At 34.8% G+C, this 16,591-nt stretch overlaps 2 protein-coding genes across 2 annotated transcripts in view; both read left to right on the top strand.

Moving 5' to 3' along the window:
- LOC116297978 (sodium-coupled monocarboxylate transporter 1) overlaps window positions 1–16,591 on the top strand; it is a 39,241-nt gene that overhangs the window by 18,446 nt on the left and 4,204 nt on the right. The gene's annotated exons all lie outside the window — the stretch shown is intronic.
- LOC116297979 (adenosine receptor A2a-like) lies at window positions 513–3,541 on the top strand. Its single transcript, XM_031706301.2, has one exon. It carries the CDS (start codon window positions 1,895–1,897, stop codon window positions 2,939–2,941), a length of 1,047 nt encoding a protein of 348 aa, XP_031562161.1. The 5' UTR covers window positions 513–1,894; the 3' UTR covers window positions 2,942–3,541.

The raw sequence follows: 16,591 nt of genomic DNA, 5'->3' as shown, positions 1-16,591 counted from the left end.
CTCATGCGGTAGGTGACCACTGGAACTACGTAAAATAAACAGAAAGAAAGAAAGAAAATGAATAAATGGGATAAAGAATTCTAAATAGAGCAAGCTTTTTGTATGTATTCAGTTGTTTCTTTGGCCAAACTTTTATAATGTTTCATGCATGCGGTCCCCTTTGCACTCGTTACAGCCGACCCGTCCATGAGCGGGGATCAGGGGAAAAAAAACCAACTTACAATAATATTCTTTCTCTGCGAAAACTAAAGACAAATAAGCTTGTCAACCCGACATTATTAGAGCTCTTAGAGGAGTTGATGGTGTTATGCACTAAATAGGATTATATTCTCATTGGCATAAGAGACAGACCGGTATTGATGAAAGTTTGCTGTTAGTGGCGTTGCTGATATAAATTATATATATACCTTTAACACAACTCACAATACTAATAGGTCTTTTATTTCAATTCTCTGGAAACAGATTGTTAACATCTAGCTGTTCAAATACATTCAAATTTACATAGTATTTGCTTTAAGTATTATTTACCTTTATGGCGTTCTTTCCGTTTCGTGAACTAATTTTTGATTTATCTCATTTTCAAATGGACAAGTTCCGATTCTCGATAATACTAGCGTTCCTGATTGGACGAGTTGATGTTTTGACCATCTTTGTAGCGGGATATATTTTTTTACAGTAGCTTTTTACTAAGTAATGAATGGTTATTGCATTACTGCTTTGTTCACGGATAGAAAATCGCTTTCTTCATATACCCATGTAATATATGACAAGTGACAATCGTTTTTCTTGTCAAATTTATTGCTTAGTAGGCTTTGCAGCTGCGCGACAACTGAGAAAAAAGAGAAAATAAAACCAGCAGGAGTTGAAAGGAAATAATAAATACCATATTTGAGCTTACAATGGGTAGCCTTAGATAGCCTTGTCGCGATAGAAACGGCGAGACTTGTTGAGAATTCAATGTCAGTTCTGTAAAACGAAAACATTCGAGGTTTTATCTACACTAGATTTTTCAATGATGGGTATAAGCAGGGCAAGGGCTGAGGAAACGTAGGACATTATTAATTGACTTCACTTTATGTTAACGCTAATATTGTATGCCAGGCATTGCCATCCTATCACTACACATGAGATTATAAACTCATTTACAGGACTATTTAATGCCATTGTTTCCTGCATCGAGTTTTGTTTATCCCGTTCTTGTTGGCGCCATTTCCTTGACGTCTCCGCTCTGTCGATGTCCTTCAACAACTTATGAAAACGAGAAGCGAAGAAGCACTTCCACTCTTCTTACTCGCGGTAAAACTTCAATTCATTGATGTCGTAGCTCTTCAAATATAGGTCTTCTTAGATTTCACGTATATGGTAATAACTTGGGTCTTTTAATCACTCCTGTTTAATTTAAAATCAACGTTGAGACGGCTAAACTCGTTACGGCCAAGGATTTAGTCTAATTAGTACGCGAAATGCACGTATATACGTCACAGTATTCCAAGGACGTTGATTGGTCGAGAATTTCATTATCCGAACGTGCAATAACGACTTTGTGACTTGCTCATTTGAAATCATTAGAAGCGATCAGGGTTATCAACGTCTGCGCGTTGGCGGGCTGGCTATCTCCATAATAAACACTGACAGACGGAAACTTCACCAGATCAGTTCAAGACATCGAAGAGATTGGTCCAAGAAAACCTTCAAGTTGAGCCTTTTTTTTCAATGCGTTGAATGTGAAGACAAGGAGCACCATTGCTGAGAAGTTGATTTTCTAGCTGGAGGGAAAACACCTCCTTATACGACATTGCTGTTTTTTTCTTCTGTTATCGTTTTTGGCGGGCTAACAGCGACTGACGAAACTGGTCTTTTCTTTGTCATTTTGTGAAGCAGTAGAAATTCTACGATGAACGACACAATAGCCAACAGTACAGAATCCCATGGGCTACAAAACCCAGCTTTAGACGGAGCGTTCATCGTTTTAAGCATATTTATTCTGATCATCAACAGCATCGTCATCTACTTGTTTTTCTCTCGCGAGTATCTGCAGACAAAAACCAATAGCTTGCTCGTCAGCCTTGCAGTCAGCGATCTGATGGTAGGTCTTCTTGGCATCCCGCTCAACATCGCGTGTAATGCTGTCACAGTCTACCGGGACCAAGTGTGTTATGCAGCCGCCCTGACTTACCGCCTGCAAGCTGTTTCAGAGATGGCTCACATATTTGTGACAACAATCGAGAGGTACATCTATGTCATGTATCCAATGAAGTATATTCGTATCGTCACCGCACCTAGAATCCTCAAGGTGATGGGAAGCGTGTGGTGTTTTTCCATCTTCGTGGCTTTCATCCAGTTCGCTTGGAATAACCCCAACGAGATCCTGGGAATGCCGACTCCAACCCGAATGGTCTACGATGCTGTTTATAACATTTTCGGCGCCCTGGTCTGCTTCCTTCTGCCGCTCATTGTCATGATCATCAGCTACTCCCGTCTATTTGTCGTTATTCACAGGCAGATCAAAGAAATCCACCTTCAAAACTATCCCAGAAGTGGGTCAGGATCGCAGCGTGCGCCTGTCGCTACCGAAGCCCGTGCTATTTCAATCTTTGCGTTGATGTTGTCAATTTTCACGCTTGCCTGGTCTTCGTGGTACATCATGTCTTTCAGCTTTTTCTTTGGCTTTTACCAACATTTATCCGATCACCTCCTGGATTTCTTGGATTTCTTCAGATTTTCAGTGGCATTTATCAATCCTATCCTGTACACATTCCTCAAACGAGACTTTGCGCGCGCTTTTAAGTCCCTAGTCATGCGCGAAGGCGTGCGCCCACGCGAGTTTGTCACCTCGACTCGTTTGAAATCTCGTGGGTTTGCTTCGACGTCAATGCAAACGCGAATGTCAAATTCCTATGGAGACGAAAATCCTATCACTGCCAATGGAAATACTGCTTGAACAGTGCCGATGGAAAATGGAAAAAGAAGAAAAACAGTGCAAGGAACAAACTGAATTTGTGGATGGAAAAAGGGAGTGAAAGAAAAAAAAACTGTGTCAGTAACAGACATGGTATCATAGAACACCCTCGTCGGTGAAAAAAGAAGCCGGTGTAAGCCCTACTTCTATTTGCATCTTGTCGGAGTAGAGTAAGGGAGACTTAAAACACTCAAATCCAGAATTAAGGATGAGATTAAATGGGTTTCTTTGTTATCTTGTTAGCCCTATCGCATGACTCGCGTGCGACCAATGGGCGACAAGCGTTGGAGTGGAGTAGGATAAATGAAACAATTAAAAAACTATCTAGGATAAAAACAATCAGTAACCTTGAGAAACGACGTATTTTGAATGCTAATATTAAGCTTGAGGGACCTAAACTGAAAACTGAAAACTGGCCCAAAAATGGGAAATGAAAAAACGAACATTTATGATCGATGAAAATGAATATCGTATGTCGTTAAAGTCAACCGTTTTATGTACATCCAAGCGGCGTCAAACAGGCTCGAAGCTCTATGCTCAAAAACGGCCATAAAAATTGGAATAAAGATGTCTTTATAAACAGCTACCTAAATTTACAAACCTGACGAAAATAAATTCAAACTCACAGCTTGAAGCAAGTTGACTTTGAAAACTAAAAAGGGATATAATTTCTGCTAAAAGGTTGATTTAGCTTGAGTTTGAATTTTAGGAGTAGAAACACAGATGGCTTAGTAATTTGGACAGCTGCTCATGCTGTTTTAGTTTTAGTGTTTTAGTAAAAGAGAAGAAAATGAGATGAAGAAATAACAGAGTATTCTTTGATATCGAAATCTTATTTTCAATATTTCATTTTTTGTTTATTTGTTTATTCCAATTCTTGTAACCCAATGTTTCTAATTGTAACTATAAATATAATATAAAAAAATACAACTATGATAAATTTTGAAATTATCAAATGAATATTTGCTCTCTATTGTTAAAAAGCTTTCACGGTAATTCTTTTCTTTTTCTGTTGTCTCGCTATAGTTAGAGAAGCCTTTGTAGATTGTCATATGCTAATACATCGGCACGAGACGACGGCAATGTTTCATTGCGGAGTGAAAAAATACGTTAATATACTTGTAAAGTGTTTCTATCCTACCTGTAGCATTGTTGGGATAATTTTTTGAAAAATCAAGGTTATGTATGACATCATAGAAATAAGATTTACAGGGAATGAGGGAATTTCACTTTCCTTTCTAGGACCGACCACCTTCACGCCATTAATGGCTCGATTCATGATTGAAGTCATGATGAAAAAGATACCTAAATCATTTTGTGGATTATCCAAGATTGAATATTATTTTCATTGTGCTTCAGTTTCACAGAAGTCTATATTTGTCTGTATATTTATTCAGCGCTTTTGTTAGCGGGATTACAATCGCCAGGATTATTTTATGTAGATCAACACATTTCTATTTTAACACAATATTACACTTCAAAATTCCAAAAGTCCCAAGCGCATTTCTCCATCCTTTAGATTCAAAATGCGTATGTTTTCACCGACGTGTCGTTAACTCCAAATATCACCAACTTAATAGTATAAAAATATAAGTGTTTTTCATAGTTTGTTCAAGAGTAAAGCGTCATCATATCGAGTAGCATTTCTAGGCGGTCACACCGTGTTCGTTCCTCTTCAAAAAGGGTTGTGTTTTGATTATTTTTGATCACTTTGATAAAAAATTTTGATAAATAAGTAGAATGCGGATCCAGACACGAGACTCCAAGAGCTTTTAGTTTGTTTTATTACGACCAAAAAATCTTGATATCGTAATTTGCTAAAACGCTGTTTGCTCTTTTTACAGCCAGTATTATTTTTAAGATTTAATATCAATGCCATAATATTTATCAAATTTTCCATAAACATTCATTTCACGATTCCTTATTGTTTTACAATAAATTAGACACAAATATATTTTTTAAATTGAGAATTTAACCTAAAGGTCTAGGAAATTTATTTCTCTCCAAATATTTAAGTAAATGTTATCCGCGGCAATTACAAAACACAACAAGTATCTCTTCCTTGACTTTTGTTTTCTGCTGCAAAATAAATTTTATTCAGTCTTCCTCCCTTGTTTGAGAAAAAAACATCGTTTCAACCGGATAAAACAGCAAAATATCCACACAAAAGAAAACAATTACTCAATATCTTTATCCTGCATTGTTTTGCTTGTCAATAAAATTTCGAAGATAATCAAAAAAAATTTCGAGTACAACCTAGTTAAAAATCTAACTTACCATTTTGTCAAAATGACTAGTGAAAAATGACTATTTTCGCTCGTGTTTTTGTTGCATTTTCTTAACGTTTCCCGCCGTTTTTAAGAGTTTTAAGAGTCTTATGATAGCAGCATGAAGTGGCAATCATGTCGGGCGGTTTTGTTTAAAGAGCTTAGTAGAGGCGGAAAGTCATATTGAGAGAGTTAAAATTTGAGTTTTCAAAATCTTATAGAGATTATTTTGAAGTCATTCGACATCTTTCAAGTTAAAAGAAACTTCTTCCCAATGCATTTTCTAAAACATTAGAGAAAATTGTTTTTTTTTTTGTCAGGCGGGTGGGAAATGATATTATAAACTGGTATTCTTGAAATGGGGTTTGTAAAAAGCTGTCCTTTTTAGTGTTAGTTTGAGAGCTACATAAGTTCAAATGTTCCAAAATAAAGAATATTGATAGTCATGTAAAAAGTAACAACTTTTTAAAAAATTTAGGACTAAAGATACATAAAATTTTACAACGAAAACACTCGAACCACTCATAAAACTTCGAGTATTTAGTCACTTTTTTGAAATGCATTCTGTAAATCATCTCTTGAGCAAATCGATTGGAAATAAGATTTATTCTGATCACTCGGTATATTTGATCTCAATGCTTCATTTCAGAGGGTTTGAAAGAGTAGAAAATTCAGGAAATAATAACCTAAAAAACAACTTGAAGTGTTCATGGTTCGAGTGTCCTCACTGTAACTGATTTAGTAATAGGTTTACAATACTGACTTGACTTGAGTCTTTTTGATTATATCTATAGTCGTATACACCTATTTCAAAAAACAAAAACAAAAAAATGTCGGTTGGAGATCTAAATCTTAAATCTTATGCCAAATAAATTGCCCGCAAAATGTAATACATTAACAGTCGAACAACGTAGTTTCTTTTTAGATTGGAATATGAAGCATAATCTTTGAGTTAGCAACATGATTTTTCGTATTTTAGCCAGAAAGCATAAAAGCTTAAAAATTTCGCATAGTCTCAGATCGCAGGCAACGTTGTTTGAAATAGGTGTATGCACGGTATCAAATATTACTAGTAATTTATACAATAGTTGCTCTACAGAGTTCTGCTCTGTACATATATTTACTGAAGTCACCACGTTGTTTAAAATTAATGTAAATAAATAAAATCGAATAGAGAAAATTTTGTGGGAAAATGATTGAGTAGAAGGCCTTATTTTTGTTGATATTATTTTGGTTTTTTCATTAATTTCCTTCAAATATCTTGTAGAGTGAGGTTTAAATCAGAATAAAAAGTTATTTCTGTGATATAGTTTTTCAGCCTTGGTTTATCATTCTAATTATTTCTAATATTGAAAATAATACCTTTTTCCGTAGGGAGTAAAGAGAAAAAATAAACAAATGAAAAATCGTTGTCATCAGATTTTAAGCTGAGCACTCTAGTCCTAAGAAAAAACTCATTTATTCGTGTCTCCAATTTGAAAACCATCCTCCAAGGCCTAAGATTTTCAAGCTTCATTTTTTTGTCTGTCAATTCTATCTAAAACACGTGACAACATTTCTCCATTTTCTCATTGTTTCAAATAATTGACATTAGCCAGGTTATACGTGACAATATAAGAACGAGATGTGAAATTTATTGTTATTGAAAAAAGAAATAATCAATTCAGCCAAAAATTGAATTTCGAGTTCACAGCGAGAAATATAGACAAAAGTGTTTTTTATTATTTTCTAACAGCTGTTGCACTCAAAAACGTTAAACACAAAATGTTTAGACTTCGTTGTCTATTAGCAATTTTATGCTTTAGAAGTGATTGACAATCTACGTTTCCAAAATTACAGACGAGCAAACACCATAGATTTACGTTAAAAGGTTTCATGAAGATGCTTATCTTATTTCAAGAGTTCCAGAGGTTTTGAAATTGTCAAGAGAACAATCAAAACTAGTTTCAAAGTTATAAAGTATTATTTAAAAAAAGAAAAAATGAAATAAAAAAATGTTGGCAAAACAGGTTGGAAATTTATTAATCTGTTGATAGAAGACGTTTGCTCACAGTAAGGGTACCACTGTTTGTTGCTTTGAAAATTAGTCATAAAGCGATATTATTCTTGTCTTTAAACCTCGAAAAATAAAGAAGTTATTAAATTAATTTTACTAGTAGTTTCAGTATGTTTAGATCTACAGTTGTGGAAGCTGATATATTATTTTACTACTTCGTAATGAGGAATTTTGGGCAGGCTGTTGACCTTTTTTCGAGAAATATTATTTTTTGCTTTATGTGGGAAGGTTTTTTATTAACTTTCGCACAACTAGAATTACTTAAAGCTAATATATTTTTGCTAAATATGAAAACTAGTTTTAAACATTGTTTTTTTTCCCTTTCTTTCTTTCTTTCTTTTTTTCTTGAGCTTTTTGCACAATGCAAACTGAAATTCCGAATTTGAAACATGTGACATGTTCCATATTTTTATTCACAACGAAAACCGACGATTTATGTGTTTGTTTTGTGGGATGTATTAGACTCCAGTAAGAATTTATTATTCATTTTTTATCTCATTCAAGATCGTTTAAAAAAGACTAGCGGAAAGTTACCTTTCAAACTGCGAAGCAAAGTGCTTGTAAAAGCCGTCTCCTGCAGTTAATGGTTTGTTATTTGTCGAGACTTCTATCGTTGAATATTAGAACACGATTAGAAAGCGAATGAAGGCGTTCTACTTAGTAAGTTTTTAAGAAATTCCCACTCTGGTGTCATAATATTTAATAAAATCGCTATCTCGGTACTAATTTTCAAAAATTTCCTTTCGAAACTGAAACTCTTTGATTCGAGTGGTCATAGAAGAATATATTTCTCAAGAAATATTCAAGCGAATTCGACCAGTAACTTTGTTTCGTAGAATAAATGACCTAGGAAAAGAGGGGTCAGCTATGACCTTACAAAGCTCTTCTACTCGCAGAATATTCCGTTACGACACTCGAATTTCAGAGAATTAATAAATGGCCTCTTTGATAGGTGAGATATACAACCCGAGGCATTTTGTATTTGCGTTAATAGATTATTTGCTTCCTATTTTGTCATGTTTGACAATTGTTCCAAGATATCCCTTTGTTTTGAAAAGTGTTTGAAAGGGGAATGGAAACCCAGCTAACTTGGCGCCATCTCGCCTAAGTTTATCCTTGCGTTCATGATTCGTTTCTTCCTATGTTTTCAAACAAGAAATAAAAATTAAGACGTTTTTAGGCGGCGTTAACCGTATTATGCTGTCTTAACACGTGTAACGAAGGAAGCTTTACGCTTTTTTAACAGCAAGTAGTTCTTAATGGATTCTAGGGATATTCATTTCGTAATGCGAAGGTTGTTTGATTCAATGGCGGTCAATGCGTCAAAGGCAGACACCAAGGGGACTCGATCCTGTCGTTGTTGGATGACTTTTCCGAGGTTTTGTCAGAGCTAACAATAGGGTAAGAGTACGATATATGTCCTGAATGCAGCCGTCGTAATCAACCTGTAGCTAGAATTCGAGACGATTTGCAAATAAGGCGTCAGTTTTGTTGTTCCAAAAATAGTGAATGCGAGATATAGGATATACTACGCCGCGAAATGGCATTTAAGTGCTTGATGGCGTTAAGGGATTCAGGGTCCATTTATGAATGCCTCAAAAACTTTTAGTCTTCAGTCGGAATTCTGAAAGTCTCCAATTCTAGTCAGTCCCAATTTTTTTTTTCCTGGAGCCATTTAATCTTTTTTTATCCTATATTTCCCCATTCCCAGCGACCTAATTCCCATTCCTATTAGTAAATATTATATTTCCATCCTAAATATAGTACGTTCCTTCCCAGGTTGTTGTCGTTTTACTCCTTCAGGACCAAATAGTTACTTTCGTTTTTCAGTTAATAGAAATTTACCTAAGATTTCCGAGAGTTAGAAATGGTAAATCGAAAGCTTTCAAATTATACTTTTTACGTTAAATGTGATCGCCTCAAAATTTCCAGTGTTAAAGTACTCGAAAACTTCTAATTACTTTAAAATTTTCTTCTATTAGTATTTTCTACCCTGATTTAAAGATAGGAAATTGAATCTGGGGACGATTGATTTCCTTAGATCATAGTTACATTTTTTAAGTTCTGTAATATCAAAAGTAAATATGGTACAAAATTATTGTACGAATTTTGCAACTGGACAGTTTTCTTTTTCATTCCTTGTTTTCTTTTCGGAAGATTTGTTTCCGTTGAAGACGCTAAAAGCAAGCTTTAGGATTAAGATTATGTTACGTTCAAGTAAGATTAAGTAATCATAAAACTAGTTATACAGGATTTTCATTATAAGCGCTAAAGTTTGATGTAGATATGGTCGATTTGATGACAGTTTTAAGACACTAATCCAGCATTAAAACCAATGTCAACTTTATTAACATCTTTTTATATCCTGCTTTATAAAAAAATATTAAATTTACCAATTTTAGCGCTTTGACGAAATTCTAATATTCTTATTTATAATAAGATTTAAAATTTCATTTCGTTAAAATCGCGTGACACGTGCTCTCTTGCTCGTTTCCCGCCATTTAAAGGCGCGCGCGCGTTCCAGCCATTTGGCGGGAAAATATGCTTTATTTGACAATTTTTTAGAAAGCTTTGTATAGACGAAGGTCAGTAAAATTAATCTAAAAGAATAATAGAAAATATATAACTAAAGGAGTACACCGAATGAAAATATACTATAATATAGCATAATGAGAAGTAATAGCTAAAAAAGGCTAATTGCGATCTGTTTTAGTCTCGGTGAACTCCTTTCTTTCTAGTTTATTCGTTTACGTACATCAAAAGGTCGTTTATTAAAGTGTTTAAATTTGTTTATTAGTTTAATTATTTTTTAGGAGACGTTATCATTTTCTGGAAGATCGAATAACATTTTTGTCGTTTTAAGAATGACTGTTTGTTGTTATTTTTACAAGGGTTTCTCTTGGAAGTTGTAAATTGGGATTTTTATTTCGACTTTTCTTTAGCCTAAAGGAAGCTCTCGTCTTCTTGAAAAAAAGAATAAAGTCATGAAATATCATTAACTTAGATCTTCTAAGGGTTTGTGTTTCTTTTTTGATTGGAGGCGTGTTTTTCCGTTCCGAAAATTCAGTTACATAATTGATAAGTACAAGAAGTATTCGGTTCTCTTAGGGGATAAACCCACAAAGAATATGCAATTATTTGTATCACTGAAACATTTTCCAGGAGTTTCCACCGCGGTTGTCCCCGTGTTCTTTCGTGGCGCGCGTGACTATCGACAGCTTCGCGCTTGTCGACGTATTTAGTTTTCAAAAAACTGAATTCACAAATTCTAGGCCAAGGTATTATTTCATAACTTGAATGCAAGAATTTTCTTCTTTTTTAAAATTCTCAAATATCTTTAACAACTTATTATTTGGACTTATTATTTGGAGTTTTGTCCCTCTAAAGAATATTGTATGTCAATCTGGTATCAATTTGCTTTGTGAAGGCCTAGAATTTTAGGCTAGAACTTTGGACTAGAAATGAAAACTGTACTGAGAAAAATGGCATGTATACAAAGTACTATCTGCTTTAGAAAGACTTGACCATGAAAGATAATTCCAGTTTGAACAAAAATCATCATCTACGTGGATGAAATCACGCCATTTTAGCTGTTCAAATTTCCTTTCTTTTCCTATTTCATTAGTTATTATGCTTTTGGTCATTTTCTTTAGGCTTTAAAATTCTTCAGATCATTAAGACTTAACTAATGTACGAGATTGATTACAAAGCTTTAGGACTGACTCTTTTGTAATAATAATGGTCTACATTAACAGGCGTAATTTTTACCGGAAAAGTTTCTAGATCGAATTAAAGTTAATAACATGCATCCTTTTACTTCTGATCCTAACTAAAAAATTTCAATCATTTTACAAGGCAATGGGTTTTGAGACTACATTCTTACCGACATATAGAAGAATGGTTTCAGTATATGAAGTTGTCGGGAATTTTACCTGAAAAAACTTGCAATGAATTAAGATAAATTCGATGGAATCCATTTTTATTATTGCAGAATTGTACGAAAATGCGCTTGAGCCATTAAGTATAAGACAAATGTGGCAAGAATGGGGGCAAAAATGAGTCCAGTCAGATAAAACCGTTTTTCAGGAATTTTACCTGAAAAAACTTGCAATGAATTAAGATAAATTCGATGGAATCCATTTTTATTATTGCAGAATTGTACGAAAATGCGCTTGAGCCATTAAGTATAAGACAAATGTGGCAAGAATGGAGGCAAAAATGAGTCCAGTCGGATAAAACCGTTTTGTTTCAATGCTTCAAAAAGGCCAATGACGTAGGCGACAGATGATTAAAATCTGATTATCAAATGGAAAACCTAATTTTGAGTTTATTCACAGCAAAATACGATATTAAAACAATTTACTTGATTCCCCAAATGCAGCCAGACAAGTTAGAGTTATACAAAAAAACTCGAAAACGTGTCACCAGTATTTGATTTAGCTTAATTTACAGTTTTTCTCTTATCAGCATTTCCTTTTCTTCTCGGTAGAAATTTTGTTTTTGGATTTTGATGTTATATTGCTATCTGAAGATTATATATGTCACTTCACAGACGGCGTGCGTGTTTGGATAAGCCTAATACATGGAAACATGGAAACGTTTAAATGGTTTATGATACCTCGTTTTATCGCTCGCGCACCAACTTGTCTGTTATTTTTTTTCCAATCAGCTTTATCTTCTAGTTTGATAACTTTGTTTATTTTGTCTGTAACCGATCTTGTATATAGTTCTTAGAGGTATTTTTTTTTCCTTTAAATGAATGACTCTAATTTTCTTATCGATACCCTGAAACAACAAGGCTGTGCTGATCTAAGTCAGGGCATGGCTAACTCACAGAACGGATTGAAATTCCTTCTTTGTCTCTACCTATTGTTCAATTTGACTTTCTTTTTCTCTTTCTCTGTCTCTTGCTCTTCTTCCCCACCCACTCCACCCCTCCTTACCTCCTTATCTTTCTTTCTTTATTCCCATTTTTCCCTTTCCTTTTCGTTTTTCTTCCTTAAAAACGCCTTGAACCACAGACTGCATACATATATAATTTTTATCTCTTTTGATCTATTCTAATTCCGTTACAACATCAAAGTACAGTACAAAACAAAACACAAAGGGCGTTCCACCAGCGGTGTTAATAAATCAACGGAAACATCATTTAAATTAAGCAAACTCAATAGATCTAGAAATAAGTCTTTGAATGAGAAATCGCGATAAAATCTTTAAAATTCTTAGATCCTTGGAAATAAAATTAATTTGTTATTTGAGATTCTAAATATTCTCTTTGACACATGAAGATGCTTATTTTTATCCACTATTTAGAGCAAAATTGAAAAACGAGCCGCGCCGTGCCTTTTACAGCGCTTACCAATCACACGCGCGAAATCGTACAATTTTCTGTCTCGACAAAATAAGGTTTTTGTGGACGTCAATCGAAGTGTGTTTCCATGACATTGTCGGAAAATAAAACGTTTTCAAGAGCACGTGTCTATAAAATGTTGTGAAAACGTCTTGATTGACGTCCATCAAAACCAAGTTTGTCGCTTGGGGGGGGGGGGGGGGGCGGACGGGAGGGTAGTGAGAGAAGAGGGAAAGCCTCTCCCCAGGCCCCTAGGCCTAATACTCAGGCTAGAAGCGCTGTAAAAGAATTACGTTATCAAGCATTCTGATTGGATGATGAGTCGAAGGCATTTGAATGACGCATTTTCAACAACCAGTTGCGCCGAATTTAAAGAAGAGGAAGCGAACTAAAATACTTCGAAACTTTTAAAATTCAAGCTAGAAGTAAAACCGGTCTCTACGGCTCCAGAGCTAAGCCACACAGACCCATTTTCCGTTCTCAACACTCAACAAAAATTTTATATTGATATAAAATTACCCTGAGAAAAACGTGCAATGATTTGAAATTGTAGACGAATCCATTCATTCTTTTTCTCACCCAGGAATTAATTCTCCGAGCTTCTATTATAATTTTCCTGGTTCCCATCAACTTGAGACTTCTATTACATCTTTCAATAAGTTTAGCCTTCACTTCAAAGGATTCAAGTTTCAACTAAGTCAATTAACTTCTTTTCTATGGATTATCTGTTAGGAAACCCCTCGTCTATGTGACTCCTTCCTTAATTCACGAAAAGATGAGCGAGGAAAGAAAGAAACGTTTTAACGACTCCTCAGTCTTAACGTCTGAAATGTTTAAGTGATTTAAACCGCAAAAAGAACTAAATAAAAGGATTTTTTTAGGATTGAAAATCCGGATTAATTTCACATTTACCGACTAGTTTTCATTTCCTTGAAAAGCTAATCTCTTTTGCTTGAAATATCCCGGAAAAAAATATTACTTATTTTCGGCTAACCATTAGGTTATCATAGGTAGCTTGTTCCTAATTTTTCGCTAATCTATATATTTATAACTTGTAAATATAATCAAATAGAGGTACTAAATAATAAAGTATGTGTGTAAAGGTATTCAGTTAGATATCTATTCAGTCAAATAAGTGAAAACAGTAGTAAACGTTTTATCATTTGATTCATTTGATAAAATATTTCTTATAAATTCTTATAATTCCCGGCCCTTGTGTACCGCGGTAGGGTCCAGTCCTCACTGTGTGAACGCAGACGCATTTATTCGAGTGGCCTGATAGAAATTAGAAATTATTAGAATTAGAAAATTCTCAATTCGAAAATAGCCTTTTCTTATATACATTAGATAACAAAACAAACAATGCAGTTTCAAGCCATGAAAGAATGGAACAATCTGAGTGACACTCTTAAACAGTGTTCTAATATTAACCATTTTAAATCGAATTTCTTTTAAAGCTGTAAACCTAAATAATCTGAACTTTTCATCTTTTACAATTTTACATACTAGTAATAATGATGTTGACTTTTCAGTAACGAGCTGGTTTCGATATTCAACCTCCAAATTCTCTTTTTGCATATTATTGTGAAAATATATTATTTATCAGGACCTTCTTGAAAATCACATTTATAAGTGAAGTAGCTTCCTGTTAAAATATGAATGTAAATAAATAAATAATTTGTATAAATGTTAAACTGAGGTCAAAATTTTCAAACTTTCCCATGTAAGACTTCAGTGAGTAAATGACGATAAACTAAGAGTTGATATTATCTCCACACCCCACCGCCCTGTGTTTTTTCATAACAACCTCAAGCTTCATTAATCATTATTCCGAGATACTGCTGTCTCCAGATGAAGTTCTCGCACTCACATAAAAGTGTGGCGCTGCAAATCCGGTTTTCACTGCTTCAGGCTTGTAAAGAAAGCTTTTATCGTGACTATTTGGTGGCTAGACTTTTTCTATCGCCAGGACCGCCTAGTTTATTTTACTTTAATTGCTTTATATTTCGCCATTAGTCCTTCGTCCCTTCAGGGCGGTTTACTAAACAGGAATGCCAGCAAGAAGGACTTTCCCAAAATAGTTTGCTAAAAATTGCCTCAAATTCATTCATGTCTTGCATCGAATCAGTATCAGTTTTCGTATATTATCTGGGTGAGAAAGGTGACGGGTGAGAATGTCAAACCCCTCTTTCTTGTCCACCCCCTTTGCCCTCAGCTATTTTCCCTTCTCCCACAGCGGCAAAGATCCCCGGAATCCAGTTCCATGACATCAGTTGATTTCAATTTATATTTGTGTTTCCGATGCTTTATCGTGTCCAAAGCTTGTCATGATTCCAATTTTCGTAACGGGATCGATAAGCTATCGGAATCTCCGACAACCCGACTCCGTATATCCCTGAGATGATTATCGCCAAACTCAATGTCATTATATAATGGCTTTGATCTACCTTTTAGAGGAAAGAGTCTACGGTGTAGGTTTAAAGATTACTTAGGTGTTGCACTTTGGCTTCTGGGATGCCTTACGGCGAGATGCGATATTGGAATCGTTTTTATTTTTATATCTTCGTAATAGTCTTTAACGGAAAAGATTCTCAATAGTCTACTGTTATACAATTAAAACGCATGCGCGTGCGTGTCGTGTACATTTGATAGAACACGAGAGAAATGTTAGAAAATGTTAGAAAAAGCGCAACACGTAGTGGAGTACTCGTAAATAATTTTCCTGCCCAAATGGAATAAACCATATTCGTTTATGATTTATGTCTTTTGATAATGAGAAAAATGGACAATTAAAACGTCTGCGCATGCGTGCTTTTCCGTATATCGATAATTCAAGGTATTCTAGTGTGAAACGAATCATTCATCTTCTGCGACCAAGCAATATTTTGTCGCTTGGCTAAGACACCCTATTAATGAAGACAATATGAAAGAATTAATCCTATATTCTCAGATAACAGGCTTAAAGTTTGGAAATTTTGTAAAGTCAAAAGCAAATTTGAAAGCCAGATTTGCATTTTACATACGAAGGAATAACTTGCATACAGATCGTGAGCATGCGCAGGCGCCTTTCTCAGTCGTGGTTGGAATGTGAAGTTTTGCGCATGCTCAGACAGCTTGTTTTCACGCAGTAACTTTTCGTGATGTGCGCCTGGAGCAGCGCAAACATTTTTGCACGTTAATTAGATATCAGGAAATGAACGAGCCACGATATGGAATTGACTATTGTTTTATCTTTCTTCCGAGGAAAAAAGGCTATTCTTTTCTGTACTTTGTTCTTTAATTTCGTAACGCATTTTAGGTCAGTGTGATTGCAAATGTTCGCGAGTTTTTATCAAATGGCAATGTAAAGATAACACGGTTACATGAGGAATATTCTATCAGGCTTAAAGTGAAGTGAAGACTAGAGACAAAAAATAAACCTAGAAATTAAAAAAAGAAAAAGTTATATGGAAAAAAATTTTAAACGAAAATAGTAAAAAAATTTACATTTTGTAAAATAGGGAGATTAGTCTTCACGTAATATTCGTGTATCATTTCCTAGTAGTTGAAGTTGCATTAGGTTATATTCCTAATAGCCAAATTATCAAAAGGGAAATGAAATATTCAGCTCATGTGCCACGACTGCCATTAAGAAAATAACTGTAAATACAAAATAGTTGGTATTAACGAAAACTTGTTTTCTACTCAATAGGAATCTTATTTCTTTTCCAACACTCGCCCATATGTTTCATTAGGGCTGTTAAAGGCGCCTACCGAGAATCTATTTCCTGACGCCATCGATAATGTTCAACGATGTAAACAATGAGCTTTGTGACCAGGATACTCCTGCCCTCGAAGCGGACGTAGGAAGATTTTAGGACGGTTTTTCCTACCGTTTTTTTTAGCGGAAATAGAGATCGTTGATCGTTTTTCTTTTGGCGGGAGAGGTAAATAAGTGTAGGTTGCTGTCTTTGTCAAAA

The sequence above is a fragment of the Actinia tenebrosa genome, unplaced genomic scaffold (genome assembly GCF_029948245.1).
Source record: "Actinia tenebrosa isolate PJP-AT-01 unplaced genomic scaffold, QUT_ActTen_1.0 PGA_scaffold0__85_contigs__length_37466705, whole genome shotgun sequence".
Classification (NCBI taxonomy): domain Eukaryota; kingdom Metazoa; phylum Cnidaria; class Anthozoa; order Actiniaria; family Actiniidae; genus Actinia; species Actinia tenebrosa.
This window is presented reverse-complemented; position numbering and strand designations above follow the sequence as displayed.